A 22,949-nucleotide genomic window follows, 5' to 3' on the forward strand; every position below is an offset into this window, starting at 1 on the left:
GGAAATGCTCACATTAATTAGCGCGTATTCCTTATCTAATAATCAACCAATAATGTAACACAATTGTTTTTCTCAAAACAGAATGCAGCAGCAAAAGCATAATAGACATTGGGAAATCTTCCAAAGAGAACAAATTTATCTTAAAGAACACAAATTTATGCGTTACTTTGTTGCAGAAAACCCCCTTTTAGGGTATATACCAAACATATGTTCTGATAAAATACGAAGTCAGCAAAATAATTAGTTGAGTGCAACATAGTTGTAATCAAATCAATAACTTATTATTTTTTAATTAAAATTCGCCTTTTTTTTGAGCTGATAAACTTTTAAAACAATTTAATGTAAGTTTTCCGCAATGTTCCTTTCGTATAAAAACTCAAATGCTGCGGGTTTTGGTATTCACAAGATCACTAGAAATGTTCACTACATTATTAGTCCTGCTCTCAGTGGCAACTTTAGGTTGCGCATTGCACTTTCCGGTTGACCCAGAATTTCTATTGAAAAAAGGACCAATAAACAATCGCGTTATGGGAGGAGTGGACACACCCATAGAGACAATACCTTGGCAAGTGTCGCTGCAAGAACTAGGACGGCATAATTGTGGTGGCGTCATTTACAGCAAAAACATCATAATAACAGCCGCTCACTGTGTTGACAAAGATTATCCAATGATTTATGGTGTGCGCGTTGGCAGTAGTACATCTAACAATGGTGGATCGGTAATTAAAGTTGCCAAGATTACGGTGCATGATCGTTTTACACTTGATCCAATAATTGAATATGACATCGCACTAATTTTGCTAAGTTCGCCCCTTGAAATGGGTCCAACTGTCAGGGCCATTCCACTGGCAGAGTCAGTTCCTAATGACGGAGCTTCAGCTATAGTCTCTGGATGGGGATGGACGGCAACGGAAACAAATGCTCTCTATCTGCAAAGTGGCAACGTGACAATTTTAAGTCGCGAGAAGTGCGCCAGGGTTCATGGTGACAGAAAAATTACGAAAGTAACAGTCTGTGCTGCTTCCCCTGGTTCTTGTCATGGTGATTCTGGTGGTCCATTGGTTTTTAATGATGAGCTTGTAGGCATTGTTTCTTATGGAGAATTTTATTGTCCACCCAATATTCCCGGTGTATATACAAATGTTGTTGAGCTTCGAAAATGGATTGAAGAGGAAGCCAAAAACCTAAGCTCAATCTAAGACATTTGTGAATTAAATTGCACAAATAAACGTAATAATGAACATTAAATTGATTGCATATTATTTTATTTTATACTTATTTCTTGTAATCGTAAGAAAACTATATTCTATCATTAGGGAGAATATGTAAAAATGCCGCAGTCGAACACTGTGGAATACCCGTTACATATTTGAATAATATCAAAACAGCGCGGCATTATTCCTAAATTATACCAAAATAATATACCGTAACAATACTAAAATAAATATTCGAAATGGTATATTTGGTATATTTATATAGTAATACCCTTGGTAAGTAGGCGTTTTTTTCATGCAAAAGTATTTCCTTAATAAGTTCGACAATTTTTATCTGATCGCAACCAAATTTTCAGGAATTACAAAAATTATACGGTCATTGGTATATCGTCTCGCCTGTTGGCTCTGATCAAGAATATAAATATATTTTAAAGATCGGAGATGCCTCCTTCTGCCTTGTACGTTTATTTCCTGCCTCCACAAAGTTTTAATAATAACAAGTAAGAAAGTTACAGTCGAGTGTGCTCGACTGTGAGATACCCGCTACCCATTTGTAATAAAGGCAAAATATTGCGGTATCATTTTCAAAATATACCGAAAATACTAAAAAAATACTAAAAATATACCAAATTGTATGTTTGGTATATCGATATAGTACACCATTCAAAATATACCATAGACGGCACAATATACCAGATTGTCGGCCAAAGCAACTCAGACCCCTTGTAAGTAGGCGTTTTTGCCCATACAAAAGAATTTCTTTAATAACTTCGACTTTTTATCTGATCGCAACCAAATTTTCAGGAATCATAACTACTACAGTAATTATTGCATATACCAAAATTCGTAACTCTAGCTTTAAAATTACGCTTGTTATTCGATTTTTTTGATTTGCGGGGGGGGGGGGGGGGAAGTGGGCGTGGCAAAAATTTGAAACAAACTTGATCTGCGTGCAAACATAACAAATGCTGTCGAAAAAAAAGTATAGCTCTATCTCTTATAGTCTCTGAGATCCAGTGTTTCATACGGACGGACGGACAGACGGACAGACACACAGACGGACAGACGGGCATGGCTATATCGTCTCGGCTGTTGACGCTGATCAAGAATATATATACTTTATAGGGTCGGAGATGCCTCCTTCTACCTGTTACATACATTTCCTGCCGGCACAAAGTTATAATACCCTTCTACCCTATGGGTAGCGGGTATAAAAACCAGCACAATGCGGCATAAACATTATAGGTGAAGATATAAAAAAATTAAAAATTATTTAAATTAATATTGACTAACATTAATATTGTTTTCAATTATCCAAAATACCTGTGCTTTTTTCCACTATTCAAATTATGGAATTAAAGAAAAATACTTAAGTAAAAGCTGACATATACGAAACAATAAATAATACATGGATGATAATAGTAAAAAAAATGAAAATGCAAATGCTCACATCGATTAGCGCGTATTCCTTGTCAAATAATCAACCATTAACGGATCTGGATTGCCTTTCGCAAAAGCCGAAATCCTTCTTGGTCTTCGATTGAACAAATTTATCTCAGAGAACACAAATGTATATGATACAAAAACCCCCTTTTAGGGTATATACAAAGGTTCTGAGAAATTACGAAGCTCTTAAGCCGTCAGCAAAATAATTAGTTGAGTGCTGCAATAAATTATTATTTGTTATTACAACTCGCATATTTTTAAGCTGATATAATTTCGTAACTTTGAAATTTGTTCTTATACAACTTTACTATAAAAACTCAAATGCTGAGGGTTTTGGTATTCACAAGACAACTAGAAATGTTCCCTACATTATTAGTCCTGCTCTCAGTGGCAACTTTAGGTTGCGCATTGCACTTCCCGATTAGACCTGAAAATTTATTGAAAAAAGGACCAATAAACAATCGCATCGTTGGAGGAGTAGATACACCAATAGAGACAATACCTTGGCAAGTTTCGCTGCAAAGACAAGGATGGCATTATTGTGGTGGCGTCTTCTACAGCCAAAACACTATTATTACAGCAGCGCACTGTGTTCACAATAACGATTCCAAGATTCTTGATTCCGAGATTGTTGATGTGCGAGTTGGCAGTAGTACAATGGTGGATCGGTGATTAAAGTTGCCAAGATAACCGTGCATGATCATATATACATTATGTACATAAAAAAGACACACCAAAAATTCAATATGATATCGCCCTGCTTTTGTTAAGTTCGCCCCTTGAAATGGGTCCAACTGTCAAGGCCATTCCATTGGCAGAGTCAGTTCCTAATGTCGGAGCTGCTGTGCTTGTCTCTGGATGGGGATATATGGAAACTGGAGAATCTCCGCTCCATCTGAAAAGTGTCTATGTGAACATTGTAAACCGCGAGGAGTGCGCTAGGGTTAACAAAATAGAAAGTACGAAAGCGAAAATCTGTGCTGCTTCCCCTTGGAAAGCTTCGTGCAATGGAGATTCTGGTGGACCATTGACTTACAGAGGTAAACTTGTGGGCATTGTTTCTTTTGGGCCTACACCTTGCGGTTATACCAGTCATCCTGGTGTCTATACAGATGTCGTGGAGCTTCGCCAATGGATTGAAGTGGAAGCCACAAAACTCAGCTCAAATTGAGACATTTGTGAATTAAATTGTAAAAATAAATGTAAAATGAATATTAATCTGACTGCATTATTATTTATATTTATTTCATATGATATTTAAGAGATATTTATATTTATACTCAATATTAATTCATTGCTACACTCGATTGTGCTCGACTGTGGAATCTCCGTTAAAATTTTAAATAACATATGCAAAACAATAACAAGTGTACTCGACTGTGAAATACCCGCTACCCATTTTGAACAAAAGAAATATATTTTGCGGTATTTTTCCCAAAATATACCGATTATACTGCAAAAATTCTAAAAATGTACCAAATGGTATATTTGGTATATCGATATAGTACCGCATTCAAAATATACCATAGACGGCACATTATTCCAGATTGTCAGCCAAAGCAACTAAGACCCCTAGTAAGTAGGCGTTTCTTTAATAACTTCGACAATTTTTATCTAATCACAACCAAACTTTCAGGAATCATAACTACTATAGTAATTATTGTATATACCAAAATTCGCAAAACTCTAGTTTTAAAATTACGCTTGTTATTCGATTTTTTTGATTTGCGGGGCGGAAGTGGGCGTGGCAAAAATTTGAAACCAACTTGATCTGCGTGCAAACATAACAAATGATGTCGAAAAAAATTATAGTTTTATCTCTTATAGTCTCTGAGATCCAGTGTTTCAGACGGACAGACGGACAGACACACAGACGGACAGACACACAGACGGACAGACGGACATGGCTAGATCGTCTCGGCTTTTGACGCTGATCAAGAATATATATACTTTATAGGGTCGGAGAAGCGTCGTTCTACCTGTTACATACATTTCCTGCCGCTACCCATAGGGTAGAAGGGTATAAATATGATATATGTATATTTGAACATTTTGTTAACCTTGGAGAACTAATTTATGTTAGTGAAGACAAATTTTTAGTTTATTTTATTGTATATCTAATCCGCTTTAGAGTATATAATATACATATGTTCTTAGAAAACACGAGGTTTTTAAGCTGTCAGCAAAATAATTAGTTGTGTGCAACATAGTTGTAATCAAAGCAATAAATATTTTTTATACCCGGCAGGAAATGTATGTAACAGGTAGAACGACGCATCTCCGATCCTATAAAGTATATATATTCTTGATCAGCATAAATAGTATTTATGATTCCTGAATTTATCAGATAAAAATTGTGAAAGTTTTTAAAGAAATACTTTTGTATGAGCAAGAACGGCTACTTACTACGTAGGGATCTTTGTTGTTTTGGCCGACAATCTGGTATATTGTGCCGTCTTTGGTATATTTTGAAAGTGGTACTATATTTTTGTAGTATTTTCGATGTACTTTGAAAATAATACCGCAAGCGGGTATCTCACAGTCGAGCACACTCGACTGTAGCTTTCTTACTTGTTTTTATTTATTTTCATTTTAAATACATTATCTTTATTATAAATTTCTGTGAAATTCACTGTCAGTTATATTTGTGTAAATTCAAATGTAATTTAAATTTAACTTTGCTCAATATATAAACGCTTTCTAAGACCTTTTAAATGCTTTGTGCCACGGATTAACTGCAGCGATAAACTAGAAATGTATTGCAGTAAAAACAATGCGCGTTTTTCTAGTGCCATTGTTTTTCATATCAAGGTTTAACTGTCAATGCAATTCACAATTTTTGAGTATTTTTCATTAGTGCATTTTTTACAGTCGTATTGTTTGCTGCTACTGTTCTAGTTACTGTTGTTGTTGTTGTTGTTAATTACAAAGGTCCGCTGGATGTCTATAAAGTGTTCGTTTCAATTGCGAACTGCAACGCCCCAAAATTGAAACCCCGCTGCCAGGCAGGACCCAAAACGAGGAGGGAGGAGGTGGTAGGGAGGGGGGAGGATGCTTTTGTCTTGCCCTCGCCTCTGGCCTGTCAATCGATGCAGCTGTTGTTCGATTTCGTTGTCGTTTTCGATTTCGCTTTTGTTTTGCTATGAGCCACAGAGCAGAGACAGCAACAGCTCCAAGGGTGAGGTGGGGGATGAGGTCAGGGGGCCGCGAGCTGACCTATAAATCATCTAATGGCCACAGCGAGCGTTTGGTTTGGTTTGGTTTGGATTTCGGCCAGTCTGCCTCGCTGCCCGCCTGCCTCCCTCCTTCCCTCTTTCCCTCCCTCGATGTGCAGCCGCACATGTGTCAATATTTGTGCGAAATGCGGTTGCAGTCTACCCGACACAAAACACTCTCCATCATTCCGGGCATCGCATCGGTTTGGGGTTTGGTTGGTTCAATTTGTTGTTGTTGCTGTTGTTCTTCTCTTTTTTTTTTGTTTGTTGGGGCAATGGTTTAGTTTTTGTGGAATTTCTGCAGCGTTTGCATTGTCTCTCCGTCTGTCGGCGAAAGACAAGCTTTTAGTTGTTTAAATTTAAGTTGCATCGTGCAGCCCCCTAAAATAAAACAAAAGTATCTCCAAAATAGCAATGCACAGGAATGTGCTCAGCATAACCATCCATATATAGCATTGCTCTTTCAATTCAGTCTTGTTTCTTTTTTTTAGGTGAATTTCCTATTGAATATTTCAACTATTTCCGCTTGGTAAGAGTTCTACATGGTTGCCTTTGCTTAATTTCCGTTTTTATATTTTCGTTTTGCCTTACCCTTTCAAATGGTACTCCTTTTCTATCTCTCTCTCTTCCTCATTCCTTCTCTTGTGTTTTTCTCGAGCCAGAGATGGACATCTGTTTTGCAGTTCATTTGTTATGGAATTGAATTTCACTTGGCAGTTTTCCTTTTACATTTCTGACGGCACTCAACGTGGCGTATGCGCAACTTATTTGTCATGTTCCATGTTCCATATGAAACGATACGATAAATGAAATTAAATCCATTCGAGTGTAAAATTGCAAAGCGAAGTTCGATAAGAGAGCAGAGCTTAATATGCAACGTAATGTTGTCTGTTTAGTGCAGATATTCTAGAAGCTAGATGAAGTACGAGAAGTCTATTATCTTTAGCTGTGAACACATTGAAATTGCTATTATCGTTCTAGAACATCGGTGAAAGATGAATTTCTGAACTTTAATCGGGAAACTTACATGAACGCTTTTGTTAAAAGGTTTTCTAACTAAGATCAGAGTCAATTACAATTGTGAAATATGGTTTTAAACTTTAAACCTATGCTCCGCGAGCAACACAAAGCAAGAAATCCCAAAGCAGGACAAAAATCTAAGGACGCTTCAGCCGCAAGCAGCGCGGCAGGTCCCAAAATAGTCATAAATTTTAGCGTTTTTAACAAAAAGCGAAAAAAAAAACACAAAAAAAAAAAAAACAGACGGTAGCAGGCATAAAAGAACTATAGAAAAAGACAGAGCAAGAGACTGAGAGAGGGAGAAAGGAAGTATAAAAATGAAATGGAAAAGGGCAAAACGAAAGAGGCCCAAATGAAACTTGGCCAAGTTACGCCCGAGGAATTGTGCTTAATTTACTTTTGCTTCCCTTTTTGCAGGACAATCACTTCTACCATTTCTACGAGCGCATCCTTCGCTTCTTCTTCTTCTTCCGAATCTTCATCTTCATCGTCTTGGTTTTGGTTTTCTTTTGTGGTTTCCTTGCGCCTCAACTGTGGCCCTAATGACACTTTAAAAAATTCATTTAATTTACACATAAAAATATACATAAACTCGAGTTTAATGTAATTAATTTACTAAATGACATGCAGATTACAATGTGTTTAATCTTTGTGACTTTCAGCTTAGGAATTTGTCGAAATATTCATAATGTAGAAGACTGTCTGCTTGCCAAGGCATTCCATACATAGTCGGGGTAACTTAACAACTTAATATATTGTTTTCAATAAGCTTCCACATTGCATGCTGCAAGAAGTAGGAAGTTTTTTTCGAGGGGCGATGGCAATATGTACATGCAGCAAAATGATGTTGCTAAAGCGCGAATTGTAAGTGGCAGCATCATGATGTTGTCTTTGGAGATACGACTGGAGAATGGGGTGAGAACGCAGCATAAAGTGAGAAGCAGGTGGCGGTGTGTGTTGCAGTGAGAAGCGCTTGTTTCACAGCAAAGCGTTGTCGTTTGTTTAAGAGCTGCATTAAAATGGCAAAGCAGACGACAGAAGACAGTAAATGTGGCAAGCAGATGCGCTCGAAATTCAATTAAATTTATCTTAGAAAGTTCACTTTAATAAATTAATGGAATGAAATAACTAGTTCGCTAAATTATTAACTTATATCATATTTCTTAGAATATCAAGAATAAGCATTAAAAGATGAAACTTTTATAAGATACAAAATCTGTTCTCAAAATTATTATTATTATTAAATTGAATATTTCTTAGAGAAACCTTCAGTCAAGTTAGACATATGAAGTGCTTATTAAGGACAGTGTTTCGTCTTCTTGGTAGCAAAGTTAATATAACTATTTTATTTCGTAGGGTATTCTCTAACTCACACAAAACGTCGTCGCTCATAATCACGTATACACCAAGAATACACCCACGCAAGCTCCTCAACACACACACACACAAACACAGAGAGCAGAAACTAAACAGAGTGCTTGGCAGAGAGTTGCTGAGTTGCTACAGAAAACGCTGAGGAGTGTTCCAAGGGGTATATGAGAAGGTTAGGGAGGTGAACATCATGTACGTCGACAGCGATGTCAGCGGCAGCAGCGCGGGGCATTAAGCACGTCGGCAACATAAATATTTTAATTTTGCTAAAAATTTGTGCTGAAAAGTCGCTTTTTTGCATTAGGGAAGTGCGAGACGAGGAAGGGACAGACGCACACACATAGTTACACGCACACACACACACACACAGCATAAACTAAACAAAATGGCGTCGACGAAAGGATGCGCAACGCAGTGTTTGCTGCTTGCTGTTGTTGTTGTGGTTGTTGCCTGGCATGGTGATGTTTGTAATGATAAGCGCTGTTAGTGTTTTACTTTAATAGGCAAAATTATGGGCACACTCACACTCACACACAAACACCCACACACAAACACCCACACATGCATGCCCACACAAAAGGCTTTGACTGAAACACGGCTCAAAGGCATAAATTATTGCGGTTAACAGACAACGCAGACAGCGCAGGCAACACAGGACATTGCAGTAACAGGCTCAGAAGCAGCAGCAGCAGCAGCAGGAGAAGGAGAAGGGAAGGGGGAAGGAGCAACTGCTTCCCGTGGACAGAAAAGCAGCCGGATGGCTTTTGACTGTGCTGCTCCAGTGCCTGGCGAGCTGCCGAGCAGTTGCCGAGCTTTGGCCAAATTAAAATAGTGTCGGCCTGTCCTATATGCAACTATTGTTTTTGCTCATTTCTAAGGGTCGGAGATGCCTCCTTCTACCTGTTACATACATTTCCTGCCGGCAAAAATAGAGCTACATACACTACTTGCAACAGAGGTGAGAAAATGTGAACATTGCTTAGGAAAATATGCAAAGAGTTATAGTTTTTTGGGTTAAAGTATTTAGAGCAACAATTAGAAGTGACGTGAGTCTTTTTCATTATAAAGTTTATTTATGTATTTTACGAATTAAGTACAGAGCTTAATCATTAAAATACACTTTTAGCATGTTGAACAGTTTCAGTTTTTACATTGACAGCGTAACTCAAAGTCGAGCAGTCTTTGCATAGATTCTTTGCACTCATTTTGACAATGAGCCAAATTAAATGGAAAACTTTTGTTGTGATTTATGCAATGAGTTTGCGAGTTTCAAATAGAGAACGGATGTTAGAAAACAAATAACAAAATGCCAAGTTAATACCAGAGCCAAGCCAAGTCAAGCCAAGACATAAACTAAGATTGATTAACAATTGGAATTGCACGATAATTAAATAAATTGCAAAATTTGCAGCATATATTTGAACATCAGATGCAAAATGCATAATGCAGAAAAGGCATTTCATATATTTATGCATTTATAATTTATTATGGTATACAGGAAAATCTTGCGGTTTATTAAATCGATTCAAATTGATATTCATTCGAATGCTGAATTCCGATTGCTGTATGCTGAGCCAATATTTGCGCATATTTCGAATGCCACAACAAATGCAGCCAAATCGAATGTTGTTTAAACATTGTTTGTTATATTTACCCACTCTCCAAGACAGGCGGACAGACCTATGAACACGGTGGGCCAACAGCATGCGATATGTTTGCAAAAATTCTGTTGTGCATTGAACTTTGCTCAATTTGTTATTCGAGGCCAACAATTGCAAAACGAAGCGAAACTAAATGCAAATAAATGCTTATACTTGCAGGTCAGCAAATATGTATGTGTCAATAAGATTTCCAAATGACTCTCTAATTATGCAATTACTGACCAAGTATTCAATCAACAACAGAAGCTCTGGGAAGTAGAGATATTCTTAATGTAGGAAATAATTAGAAGCTAGCTAAGATCACATTAATATATAAAAATGTATTAATCTAGTTGCACTTTTGGTATCCAGAAGCTATAAGGTCTCGTTTCTTGTTTGGCCTCGGTGATTAATTTGCGCCAATGTTTGAATGTGGCAGCAGCTAAATTATTGATGCTACAAAATTGCTCACATATTTCAGAATAAACATTAAAAGTAATTAATATTGTGCAATAATTGTGCACAGTATGTCATTTATTTGCTTTGGTCGTTCAGTAAAATTATGTACACATATTTCAATATACTGTGAAAATATTTCATAACGACTTTAACGACTATTAAAACCAATAGTCGTTATAGTATAACTTGTTTAGGATTCCAACTTTGTCTAATTTTACACTTGAATAATGTGCTAAAAAATTTCATTAATTGCTACTTACATTATTTAAACAAGTAAGAAAGCTACAGTCGAGTGATACTCGCTTGCGGTATTATTTTCAAAATATATCTAAAATACTACAAAAGTACTAAAAATATACCAATTGGTATATTTGGAATATCGATACAGTACCACATTCAAAATATACCAAAGACGACACAATATTGACAATATACCAGGTTGTCGGCCAAAGCAACTAAGACCCCTAGTAAGTAGGCGTTTTTGCCCATACAAAAGTATTTCTTTAATCACTTTCACAATTTTTATCCGATCGCAACCAACATAATAAACATAAATACTATTTATGCTGATCAAGAATATATTATACATACTTTATAGGGTCGGAGATGCCTCCCTCTACCTGTTACATACATTTCCTGCCGGCGCAAAGTTATAATACCCTTCTACCCTATGGTAGCGGGTAAAAAAATGTATATTGCTTTGATTACAACTATGTTGCACACAACTAATTATTTTGCTGACGGCTTAAAAATTACGTATTTTTTAAGAACATAACATATGTATACCATATACTCTATAGCGGATTAGATATGCAACAAAGTAAACTAAAAATTTGTGTTCATTAACATAAATTAGTTCCCCAAGGTTAACAAAATATTTAAATATATTTTTTTCATAATAATTAGGCATTTTTTTTCTTCATAATTTGGATAGTTGAAAACAATTAATTACAATAAATAAATCAAAGAATTAGTCACGGGAGTTTCACAGAACAGCTATAAAATTAATGTGCATATTTTACTATTTGGCATAATATCTGATCATTTACTTAACTTACTTATTGTCTTGTACATGTTATTTAAATTTTGACGGAGTTCTCATAGTCGAGCATATATAAATATAAATAATAATGCAGTCAGATTAATATTCATTTTACGTTTATTTTTGCAATTTAATTCACAAATGTCTCAATTTGAGCTTAGTTTTGTGGCTTCCACTTCAATCCATTTGCGAAGCTCTACAACATCTGTATAGATATCGGGATTACCGGGTGTACCGCAAGGACGAGGCACCATAGAAACAATGCCCACAAGTTTACTATTGTAAGTCAATGGTCCACCAGAATCTCCATTGCACGCACTTTTCCAAGGGGAAGTAGCACATATTGTTGCTTCTAAAAGCATTAAATGCCTCCTGGCGCACTGCTCGCGATTTACAATGTTCAAATAGACACTTTTCAGATGGAGCGGAGCCTTTCCAGTTTCGGTATATCCCCATCCAGAGACAAGCACAGCAGCTCCGTCATTAGGAACTGACTCTGCCAGTGGAATGGCTTTGACAGTTGCACCCATTTCAAGGGGCGAACTTAGCAAAATTAGTGCGATGTCGTATTCCTGTATATAGTTATATATAATTCTATAGCGATCATGCACGATTATCTTGGCAACTTTATTCAATGATCCACCGTTGTCTGTGGTACTACTGCCAACGCGCACATCAAAAATCTTGGGATCAAGAATATTGGCATTGTTATCGCAAACACAGTGGGCGGCTGTTATAATGATGTTTTTGCTGTAAATAACGCCACCACAATCATGCAATCCTTGTCTTTGCAGCGAAACTTGCCAAGGTATTGTCTCTATCGATGTGTCCTCTCCTCCAACGATGCGATTGTTTATTGGTCCTTTTTTCAATAGAAATTCAGGTCCAATCGGCCAATGCAATGCACAACCTAAAGTTGCCACTGAGAGCAAGACAAATAATGTAGCGAACATTTCTAGTTGTCTTGTGAATACCAAAACCCGCCGCATTTGAGTTTTTATAGAAAAGTTGTATAAGAATAAATTTCAAATAGTTACGAAAGTTTATCAGCTTAAAAATATGCGAGTTTTAATTAAAAAATAATAATTTACTGATGTGATTACAACTATGTTGTACTCAGCTAATTATTTTGCTGGCGGCTTAAAAGCTTCGTAGTTTCTCAGAACCTTTGTATGTTATATAGCCTAAAAGGGGGTTTTATATGCAACAAAGTATCATATACAATTGTGTTCTTTAAGATAAAATTGTTCTCTAAGGCTAACATGATGTTCAATCGTAGACCAAGAAGGATTTCGGCTTTTGCGAAAGCCAAAGGCAGTTAGGTTAATTGTTAATTATTTGATAATGTGACCATTTGCATTTTCACTTTTTATGTTAGTATTTTTTTTTTAATTTCATAAGTTGAATAGTGGAAAAAAGTTAAATAAATAAATCAACGAGTTAGCCATAAGGATTTTATATTGTTGGAATTAATATTAATGTTAGTCAATATTAATTTACATAGTTTATTATTTTTTTATATTTGCACCTAAAATGTTTACGCAGCACTGTGCTGGTTTTTATTCCCGCTATCCATAGGGTAGAAGGATATTAAAACTTTGTGGAGGCGGAAATACACGTACAAGGCAGAAGGAGGCATCTCCGAATTTTAAAATATATATTCTTGATCAGCGTCAACAGGCGAGACGATATTAAAATGACCGTATAATCTTTGTAATTCCTGAAAATTTCGGTTGCGATCAGATAAAAATTGTCGAAGTTATTCAAGAAATACTTTTGTATGAAAAAAAACGCCTACTTATTAAGGGTATTACTATATAAATATACCACATATTATCGAATATATATCGAATATTTATTTTATTATTTTGGTATAATTTAAGAATAATGCCGCGCTGTTTCGATTTTATTCAAATATATATCGGATATTCCACATTCGAGTGTGTTCGACTGCGGCTTTTTTACTTATTTTCGCCAATGAGAGACTATAGTTTTCTTACGATTATAAGAAATAAGTATAAAATAAAATAATATACAATGTTAATTATTACGTTTATTTTTGCAATTTAATTCACAAGTTAATTAGAGGTTAGTTTTGTGGCTTCCTTTTCAATCCATTTGCGAAGCTCCACAACATTTGCATAAACACCAGTATACCCGGGTACAGCGCATCCATAGCCAAAAGATACAATGCCAACAAGCATATTTAATTTTTTTGATTTGCGGGAGCGGAAGTGGGCGTGGCAAAAATGTGAAACAAACTTGATCTGCGTGCAAACATAACAAATGCTGTAGAAAATAAAATTATTGCTCTATCTCTTATAGTCTCTGAGATCCATTGTTTCATACGGACAGACGGACAGACAGACAGACGGACACACGGACATGGCTAGATCGTCGCGGCTATTGATGTTGATCAAGAATATATTATATATACTTTATAAAATCGAAGATGCCTCCTTCTACCTGTTACATACATTTCCTGCCGGCACAAAGTTATAATACCCTTCTACCCTATGGGTAGCGTGTATAAAACGGAAGAAAGTTACAGTAGATACTCGCTAGCCATTTTCAATAAAAGCAAAACATATTCTTTAAAAATACCAAACAATATACCACAGAAATAGTAAAAATGTAACAGATTTCATATGTGGTATACATTCAAAATATACTATAATAACATAACAATAAAATATTATACCAAAAATACTAAAATATACCGAATGGTGTATTTGGTATACTACTACATTTAAGGTTTACAATAGAGTACAAACTACAACCTACTTTACAGGAATCATAAATACTATAATTACGACTATATCTTTCTATTAAACGTTTTTCGATTTACGGGGGCGGAAATGAGCTTGACAAATATATAAAACGAACTCAATATGCATTTTAAAATAACACGATAACATGATAATCCAATTTTCAATTCAAATCTTAGCTGGTTATTCGATCGTTAATTCCTCTTTAAGATAATGAATGATTATACTAAATTATTTGATAATTTGAGTGCTGGAAATTTATTACACATACTATATATGCTCCATTTGACTGGTACAGAGAATATGAGCTGGTAATTTGTTGATGTACGAGGAATTCCTTTCCATGTAAGCTGTTACGTATGCAGTGTGACATTTGCGTGTGGAACTCGTTCATAGACATTGATCCAAAAAGAAACGAAATTGTTGTGGAGTGTGTGACTGCATAAAATCAGTTGTGGTCCGTTTATTTACTGGGCCGATTGACGTCGACAGCACACAACCTTGAGAAAAGCATACAGAATAGCAACGGCAGCAGCCAGCAGGAATAGAATTTTGAATCCATTCAAAATAAATGCGCTCTCATTGTCCTCATCCTCGCATATTGGACAGACTGAGGGATCCATATTGGGCACGGCTTTAGCTGGGAAAAAGCGATTCCAAATCCGTAGAGGTGCTTCCAACGCCAAACGCACATAGCCTTTGTTGCTTTTGAAGCATTCTGGATACTTGGCCTTCAAATGGTTGCGACACATTTGGCCAGTTGGTGTCACTTTGCAGATAAAGTTAAAGATCCCATCATGCGCGCTTTGCAGAGGCATTTTACTTCTTATTTATTTTTTTTTACTTTTTGAATATTAAAGATTTAACTAGAAACGTTGACGAATTATTTTTTTTAAGTATTCAAAAACATGTTTTCTCAACTAAGCGTCAACAATGACAAACATTTCGATGTCATGTAAGTTCACATATATTTGAAATTATTAGATTCTAATTGCAAAACAATGTTGGAGGAGACAAAGGACAACTTTGATGGTGTCATCAACCATTGAGTTTTTCAAACACATAATTTTAGACTAATTCATTTTCATTTAACTTAATCTAATTAATTCTTCAAACACAGACTGATTCATATTATTTTAATATAATCTGATTAATTTATTCTTTTATGTCCAAATATAGGTTAAAATATAATTATTTCTGATTTTCTACCAATTCATTTACTCGTTCTTCCGAGTTTGACAGGACATTTTGGATGTTAAAAATCGTGCGTATTTGTTCCGTGGTCTTTTCCTTTATCATATTAGCGACAGTCTTGCAGGCTAACTGCATTAAGCCGTCAATGTTTAGAAAATTGGCAACCGTAATTAGCTCGAAAAGAATGCTTTGATCAACCTTAATAAATTCGCTATCCCATTTTGATACCACATCAGTAGACTCCTCATCCTCTTCTTCAGTGTTTTCACTAAACTCCTTGCGATGGAACTCGGCCCATTCAAGAATTTTGGTTAGAATCCCCGATCTCACTTTTGGCAATGGCACAACTTCATCCTCTCCACTGCAACTCTGCAGCATACCCTAAAAAATATACATATAATCAATAAAATAGAATTTTCCTAAAATGGAACTAACCTTAATAGTGCCCGAGCACATGATTAAATCCAAATCTATGTTAAAAATGACATTATCAGAGGTCTGCAGCTTGATGAACGGCATTTTTATGAAAAAAAAGAAAAAAAAAATGTTTTTCAACTTCAAATCTGAACTTACTCCTCAGAAATAATTTCTAATTTGTATTATAGAAGTTCAAATTGGGTCAATGTGACAGATATCGTCAAAGTTTGTTTCACGAATCTTACAATGATTTAAAATGTAACGAAATAAAGTGACACATAAGACAAAGATATGTAATTAATGAGTGAGTTCCAAACGCAACCTTATTTTTTTATTATTTAATCTTATTTAAAAAGTCTGGAAATTAGTGATTTAAGTGCTTGGAGCGATCAACGAAATATTATGAAGATACAATCAAGATCAAGACTCTCAAACATTCTAATAATAATAATTAGATTAACACAAAAAGCTATTATTTGCAATCGTCGTACTACATTGCGTATGCTTAATGCGTGTCCAGTGGAAACCTTGAAATGTACTTAAAATTCTAAACACTCGGCATTTTGACACCGATTTTTAATTGTAACAAAGTATGTCGACTTGTTTGGCTTTTGCTCCCTTTCGCACTCTGCTTGTGTATGAAGTGTGTGTGAGTGTGTGAGATATGTGGAAATCGGCACAATTGTTACATTTGCTGCATTTGCATTCTGCGGTTTTCTAAATAACTAAATAACTTGCCAACCGCATTTGTTGGGGTTTTTTTTTAAACAGAGAACACCGTGTCATTTTTATGGCTGCCTCTTGCTCTCTATTCGTCGGTCTTTTACTCTCCTCCCCCCTCATCTTGCTCAAACACATGGCCCACATCTGAACTCTGGTCAAAGTTTTTAGTTTCTTTAATTTAGATGGCCACCAGTTGAATACCGGGCTGGGAGAAGTTTATGTGCTTTACACGTTGAGCGATTTCAATTAAGTTACCTTTCTTCAATCGATCTGCATAAATATTTAAATAAATCAGTCGCACAAGAGAAAACTTCGATAAATATTTGCAGACTTCTATCGAGCTTTAACAATTTCACAAACTGTTTTCTCGGTGAAATTTGCATTTTTCTCCAGCTTAAATCCCACACTTTTTATACATTGTGCTACGCACTTTTGTTTTCTCTTTGGGATGGACAATAAGTGCCGTCAGAAAGTCTCATAAAAATGTTGAATCGCTTCAAATAAAAGATAAACAAACCGGCGAAAAGGCAACACACTCACACTCTCTCTCTTTACTCGTATGCAAAGCCCAAACACACGACGTTTTCTGTGCCATTGATGTCAAAGCTCAACGCACTCACCAAATTTCCCACATTAAGAGCGCATCACTAAAAAGGGAAATTTGCCAGCAATCATAAAGACTGAAATTGTTCGAAAGCTACAGTGCAAGAATATTTCATTAATTTTGTTAATTAATGTCAATTAATTGTGGACAAATTGAGAATTTTGAATATTTGAAATATATAAAAATTTGTTGTGTCATATAGTTGCCAATTAATAATTTTCGATAAGCTTTATACATTTTTTGTTGATTTCAACTCGATAAAATGGCGTTGCAATTTCGCATTATTCTTTTTTGACATACTTTGCATTAAAGCGCATTGAGAATGTAGGTAAACTTCAGACATGCATAAGAAGTGAAAGGCAAAGGCTGTAAGTGCGCATGGCAACATTGATTATACAAAACTAGAAAGGGGGACAAACACACGCAGAAAAACAATAGCTCTGAGTTGTGTATTGCGTGTGTATATTTCTTTGTTTTGTTCGGTTTGTGTGTACATTTTTAGTACACGCATCGTTGCACTTTTTGATGATGAACGTTAAGAACACTCGATTTTGAAATGAAATACGACGCGTTGTCAGCTAAATTATAATTGAATCCAGAGTGTATGAGCTGTATAATTTTGTTTTATTATTTTATTTAGTTTGAAGAGACTTTTAGTTATTAATAGAGTATTCAGATTTCGATTTGCTGTTGGCAAAAGTAATTTCTTGTTGTTTCTATTTTGGCTGTGGCTGCGCACGTAAGCGCAACACAAACTGCATTAAAATGTTGCACACCCTTTGGGGCACACCAAATTGCTGCAACAACTGCTGCAGTAGCAGCAGCAACAATGAGTTGTCAACAACCAACAAAATATAGCAAAATGAAAAATTTTGCTGCTGATTGTTGTGGCTGCAAGCTCCGCTGTTGCACTTAATAATTATAATTTATGCAAGAGTCAACAATTGCGCAAAAGGAGGCGCCACAAAAGGTGCGTAAAATGTGGGTGCGGCGCGGCAAGTCATACAAAACACAAGCCAAAGTAAGTTTGCATAGTTTTAATTCCCCTCTTTCTTAATTGGACCAAAAACGCAGAAACTGCGGCATTTGTATGTCGCTAGCCGTGCGTGAAAACAAACGATGAATTAATGGAGTACACTTATAACATAATTTCAACATGACAGTCGTACTTTGCAATTTTCAATTATTTCAAAACCGTACTATAAAACCGACAAGCAACGATTATTTCAAATATTTGCATTACTGAAATAGGCAGAACAGAATTCATTTAAATACATTCAGATATTCAATGCGCTTGCAAAACTCACTTGGCAAATATGCGACTAAAAAGAGCGCAAAGGGACCGAACGATGAGCCAATCACAGACACTAGATAGAGAGTTGGTAAAGACTAAAAAGACAGAAATTTTATATTAATTCATACACAAATAATATACTTTTTTGCTCACCTTGTAAATGCTATATACCATTAATAATCCGGCAACTAAATGAGGTATGGCGACTGCGAATGCTGCATATTTCCATTCTTTCTCCTCCCCTTTTGAGAAAATAGTCAGAGTTATTGCTTCTCTTAAAAAGAAATACTTACAGAATTGGTAAATGAGACTGAGGGTGGTCATTACCAAGCCATGAATCAATGTCCAAAATGCAAAAAATTGCGCTTTCTTGGCGAGCGGACAGCAGATGTTGTCAATCCATTTACATGCGCTGCAGATGCACATCTCGCTTCTAATATCTCTGTATTAATTAATAAACCATCTGTTGAATGTATTTTAACATACGCATGAAATATATATTGCTCTGTAGTGCCTACTCCGATTAATTCTTTGTTGGAATTTTGAAATTTAATATTAATATTATTGAAAAGTATTTTGCGACGCTGAAAACTATTTTTCTTTTTTCTTACATCAACTTTTCGTTATTGTGTAACTATTCATAAAGTTAGGCGAGTACATGAAAAATCAATAATTCACAATACTAACTCTTCAAGTACAACACTTTGCCTCAATTACAAAAGTTATTTTCTAAACTTTTGCGAACGTCAGCAATTCAAAAAGGAAAGCTAAACTAATTATAAAACTAATAACAAATTATACGACAAAATTCAAATTAAAACACCTTTTAATTTGTGTTTAGCTTTATATCCTTTTGGCACAAATTTCAGACTATGTAGTTAAGTCTATAAAAAATATAAATATAATGTAATAATATAAACAAACCTTTTTTACTATAGTATATTACAATAATTTGCAACCATAGAAAAAATTCTGTATTAGCTTTCTTCATTGGCTAACTGATTAATATTATTTATAGTATTTACATTGCTTAAAATTTTTCATACTCTTACAGTTATTCCTTTAATACAGTACTATAATATCTGCATCCAATTATTATGAATATGATTTGCATGACTAGAAAACATTAAGCATTTTAAATTACAATTTGCAAGATAAAATTATTAAACACTTACTTGGCAAATATATCGAAATGCCGAAACCGAAAGGAAGAATTGAACTAATAACAATACTCGTCATAAATAGGGATGCCTTAGACTAGAAAAGAATATAACTAACTTAAAGCAAAGTAAAATAGACTTATTCACTTACTTTTTGTATGCTTAATATCATTAAAATTCCAGCAATTATGTGAGGAATAGCAATAATAAATCCCACATCAATATTGCACTCTTTCAGTGACACTTATAAAAGAAATATATAAAAATTCCAAAAACCAGTGAAAAAGGACTTACGTATAAAAAACACCAATTCAACTGCTAATATAAGAATGCCATGGGCTAAAGTCCAAATCGCAAAGAACCAAATTTTTCGCTTCAACGGCCAACACCATTCATCCAGAAAAGTAAACGATTCACAAATGCACATATTAAGTTTGATATTTACGGACTAGTGAATTGAATATCGAATACATTTTAGTATATTTAGTTGCCTACTTTGATCTCAGTCTTCGTTATACTATTGACCATAACACGTTCATCAGGCATTAGGATGGAATCAAAGTAGTTAAAAGATGGTTTCTGATTGGCAAATGTAGCTCATCCATTTCTTCTATTGGTCTCATATAAATATTCTGCTAGCTTTTTGATCACAGTTTAGACATCTGGTTCGGTTGTTATATGTCTACATCCAATGATTATAAAAAGTGTGTGCATAACTTAAAATAAAAATGAACATAAATGTAGTTTTGTTCAAGAGAATGACACTTCACTATTTCAAACTTACTTGGCCAAAAGATCGTCATGAAAAAGGTATAGGGAGCGATCGAACTAAAAATAAGGCCTATCAGGAAGAGCTTGTCCATTGACTAGATCAATAAAGAAATTCATTAGTTAAAAATTCAAAAAATTATGATATGCACTTACTTTTTTAATGCCGATTATCACAGTAATAGCAGCAATCAAGTGAAGGGAGATGATTGCAGTAAGACCATAAATAGGTCCTATTTCTTGAGAATGAAACTTACATTTAATATTGATCGTTGTGATTGGGTAATACTTACTAATAATATTACGGAAGGCATAAATCAATATGGCACAAAAGACTGTCATTCCTAGAGAAAAAATAGAAAAGAACCAAAGCTTTCGTTCGAATGAACAACACCATTCATCTAGACCTTCGCACTTTTCACAAAGACACATATTGAATGCAATGACTTAAAATTTCAAAACAATAAATTCATCTTTCTAGTGTTTAAATAATGCTTACTGTGATCTACACTTTTGTAAATCTTAATAAGCTTTATCTTTTAATAAGGTGAAAGAAATCTTCAAATATTATTGTATCTACATATGTTGTCTTTGCCTTTTATTCAGTTCCATTAAATTGTTTAGTTTAATTTTGAAGCATATAGTTTTCTCGTTATTCTTATTTTATTATTAGTGTAGGATATCAAACGTTCCAAGTCAACACAACTGGGGCTTGTTTCCCCCCTTTCTTGTACATTACGCATACGCCATGTGTGTCTAATTGTCTGAGTCTCGCAAGTATATCGATCCAACTAATTGAGTTGTTCGAGCAAACAGAAACAAGAGTACGATATCAGTGATGCCCTTCCTGATTAGCTATTTATATGCTCGCATTCACATTCGTTCCATTAATCGTTAAAAGGATTAGAGGCATCTGCCTTTGGCCTCCCTCCCTTGTTCTTGACTTGCTCCAAATTGATAGGCACGCTTTTCGGTCGCAGCTGCTAGTCAAATGTAAGCTTTAGTATTTGTCTAGTCGGTTTTTTTTTATAAAACTTGCATTTAAATTAGATTAACTAGTTTTTCTAAGAACTCAATTGGTATTACGATTTCGAACAGAGTAACTTATTATTGATAGTTGTATTTTTTATAAGCACATTTGTGTTGATTTCTTCACATTTTGTAATTTTCTGCTCGCAATTTATGTTTTGAACCCAATTTCTTCGCGGCCTTCACAATCCATTTGCGAAGCGTCGGAACATTTGCATAGACTCCGGGATAATTGGGTTCAGCGCAACCATTGCCCCACGAAACGATACCAACTAGCTTGCCATTATGAACCAACGGACCACCAGAGTCACCTTGGCAGGCATCCTTTCCCGGGGAAGCGGCACAGATTGTGGCTTTCGTGATGCAGGTGATGCCATAGACTTCAGCGCATTTGTCGCGTCCAACAATGTTGACACTAACACTTTTCAGATTGAGCGGAGTGTATTCCGTTTCAGTCCGTCCCCAGCCGGAGACAAGAACTGCTGCTCCGTCATTTGGTTCGGACTTTGCCAGTGGAATGGCCTTAACACTGTCACTCATTTCAAGGGGAGAGCTCAGCAAGAGGAGGGCAACATCATTGAGTACTTCAGGATCTGAATACTTTTCATGGACATACTTTGCCGACACATTAACTATCGATCCACCGATGTTGTGGGCATTAGTGCCGACGCGCACCGAAATAGTTCGTGGATCCTTGTGGTCCACACAATGGGCAGCTGTCACGATGATGTTGCTGCTGTAGATGGCTCCACCGCAGAAATGCATAGCATAGCTTTGCAGCGACACTTGCCAAGGTGTCGTCTCTATTGTTGTGTCCAATCCACCAATGATCCGACCATCAGGTCCAATCTTCTTCAATTTCAACCAATTCGGCCATACATTCGTAATATGAGCGTCGACAATAAAGAATAAAGTTGTTGCCGATAGCAGCACTAAGACTTGGCTGAACATGTTTAGCCTCTGTGACATTGTGTGCGCTTAAGCACTGCACCTTTTATATGCAAGCAACTTGGCAATAGTGTCTTTAAATAGTTAATATATTGCCTGCCAGCTTATCGTCCCATTGTAATTCCATATTTACTTTTTAATTAAAAACTTAGTTTAGTAGTTTCCTTTTTAGTACTTCCGCTCGTCAATTACTTTAGATAAGAAAAAGTATTTTTCTTCTAGTTTGAAAAATGTAAAACTTTCATGGTGGTGTAAGAAATATAAATATTGCTATTTTGTTACATATCTATTTATTTAGAATTACTCAAAGCTAGGAAAATTTTTTCAGTGTGTTAAAGAAGTGTAGAGATTCTCCTTATTTAGTTTCTCATACTAAGCAGTACACAACTTGCAAATGAACTTAGTACTAAGAATATCATAGAATTTAAAAGATTCTGCCCCTCTTATTTCCTCCTTCGAAAACAAAAAAAAACAAATAACAAGTATTTTTTTAAATCCAAAAATTTTATTTTCCTGATTTGATCGCGATCAGAGAAAAAAGTTATTATGACATATATTTTGAATGTATTAGAATATAAATATACGATGTACATAAATATATGTAACTTTTAGTATATTTTACTATTATTCGTTATAA

General features: G+C 35.3%; 5 protein-coding genes across 12 annotated transcripts in view; 1 reads left to right on the forward strand and 4 right to left on the reverse strand.

Annotated features, from left to right (window-relative positions):
• LOC117566173 (hypodermin-A-like) overlaps nt 1-12,385 on the reverse strand; it is a 45,711-nt gene extending 33,326 nt beyond the window's left edge. The window contains exon 1 of the mRNA XM_034245676.2: nt 12,318-12,385. Coding sequence (XP_034101567.2) covers nt 12,318-12,360 — 43 coding nt within the window. The 5' untranslated portion in view covers nt 12,361-12,385. The remainder of the gene's footprint in view (nt 1-12,317) is intronic.
• LOC117566165 (trypsin delta-like) lies at nt 3,320-3,876 on the forward strand. Its single transcript, XM_034245664.2, has one exon. The coding sequence runs from the start codon at nt 3,445-3,447 to the stop codon at nt 3,829-3,831; it is 387 nt and encodes a 128-aa protein (XP_034101555.2). The 5' UTR covers nt 3,320-3,444; the 3' UTR covers nt 3,832-3,876.
• Nucleotides 12,386-15,309: 2,924 nt separating the features above from the next.
• LOC117566175 (S-phase kinase-associated protein 1-like) lies at nt 15,310-16,023 on the reverse strand. Of its 3 annotated transcripts, none has more exons than XM_034245680.2 (3): nt 15,943-16,023; nt 15,805-15,839; nt 15,310-15,750 (listed from the first exon to the last, which is right to left on the reverse strand). In XM_034245680.2, exons 2-3 carry the CDS (start codon nt 15,823-15,825, stop codon nt 15,367-15,369), a joined length of 405 nt encoding a protein of 134 aa, XP_034101571.1. In that variant the 5' UTR covers nt 15,826-15,839; nt 15,943-16,023; the 3' UTR covers nt 15,310-15,366. The 3 variants fall into 3 exon arrangements, with proteins under 3 accessions (XP_034101571.1, XP_034101569.1, XP_034101570.1); XM_034245679.2 differs by having other exon boundaries at nt 15,312-15,750; nt 15,805-15,867; nt 15,943-15,961; XM_034245678.2 differs by having other exon boundaries at nt 15,311-15,750; nt 15,805-16,022.
• A 2,112-nt stretch (nt 16,024-18,135) lies between these two features.
• Nucleotides 18,136-21,392, reverse strand: LOC117566177 (uncharacterized). 6 transcript variants are annotated; one of them, XR_007954683.1, is made up of 12 exons: nt 20,629-21,392; nt 20,492-20,574; nt 20,352-20,433; nt 20,063-20,283; nt 19,862-19,940; nt 19,719-19,810; nt 19,583-19,664; nt 19,341-19,523; nt 18,701-18,849; nt 18,561-18,649; nt 18,421-18,502; nt 18,136-18,355 (listed from the first exon to the last, which is right to left on the reverse strand). XR_007954683.1 is itself a non-coding variant. In XM_034245683.2 (4 exons), the coding sequence occupies exons 1-4, from the start codon at nt 18,831-18,833 to the stop codon at nt 18,297-18,299; spliced, it is 363 nt and encodes a 120-aa protein (XP_034101574.2). In that variant the 5' UTR covers nt 18,834-18,870; the 3' UTR covers nt 18,136-18,296. The 6 variants fall into 6 exon arrangements, 1 of the variants encoding a protein (XP_034101574.2); XR_007954682.1 differs by having other exon boundaries at nt 19,862-20,015; XR_007954684.1 differs by having other exon boundaries at nt 19,862-20,283; nt 20,492-20,568.
• Nucleotides 21,393-21,417: 25 nt separating this feature from the next.
• LOC117566164 (trypsin alpha-3-like) lies at nt 21,418-22,354 on the reverse strand. The gene has a single exon (XM_034245663.2). It carries the CDS (start codon nt 22,331-22,333, stop codon nt 21,488-21,490), a length of 846 nt encoding a protein of 281 aa, XP_034101554.2. The 5' UTR covers nt 22,334-22,354; the 3' UTR covers nt 21,418-21,487.
• Between the last annotated feature and the right edge of the window lie 595 nt (nt 22,355-22,949).

The sequence above is a fragment of the Drosophila albomicans genome, chromosome 2L, assembly GCF_009650485.2.
Source record: "Drosophila albomicans strain 15112-1751.03 chromosome 2L, ASM965048v2, whole genome shotgun sequence".
In the NCBI taxonomy this organism is placed as follows: domain Eukaryota; kingdom Metazoa; phylum Arthropoda; class Insecta; order Diptera; family Drosophilidae; genus Drosophila; species Drosophila albomicans.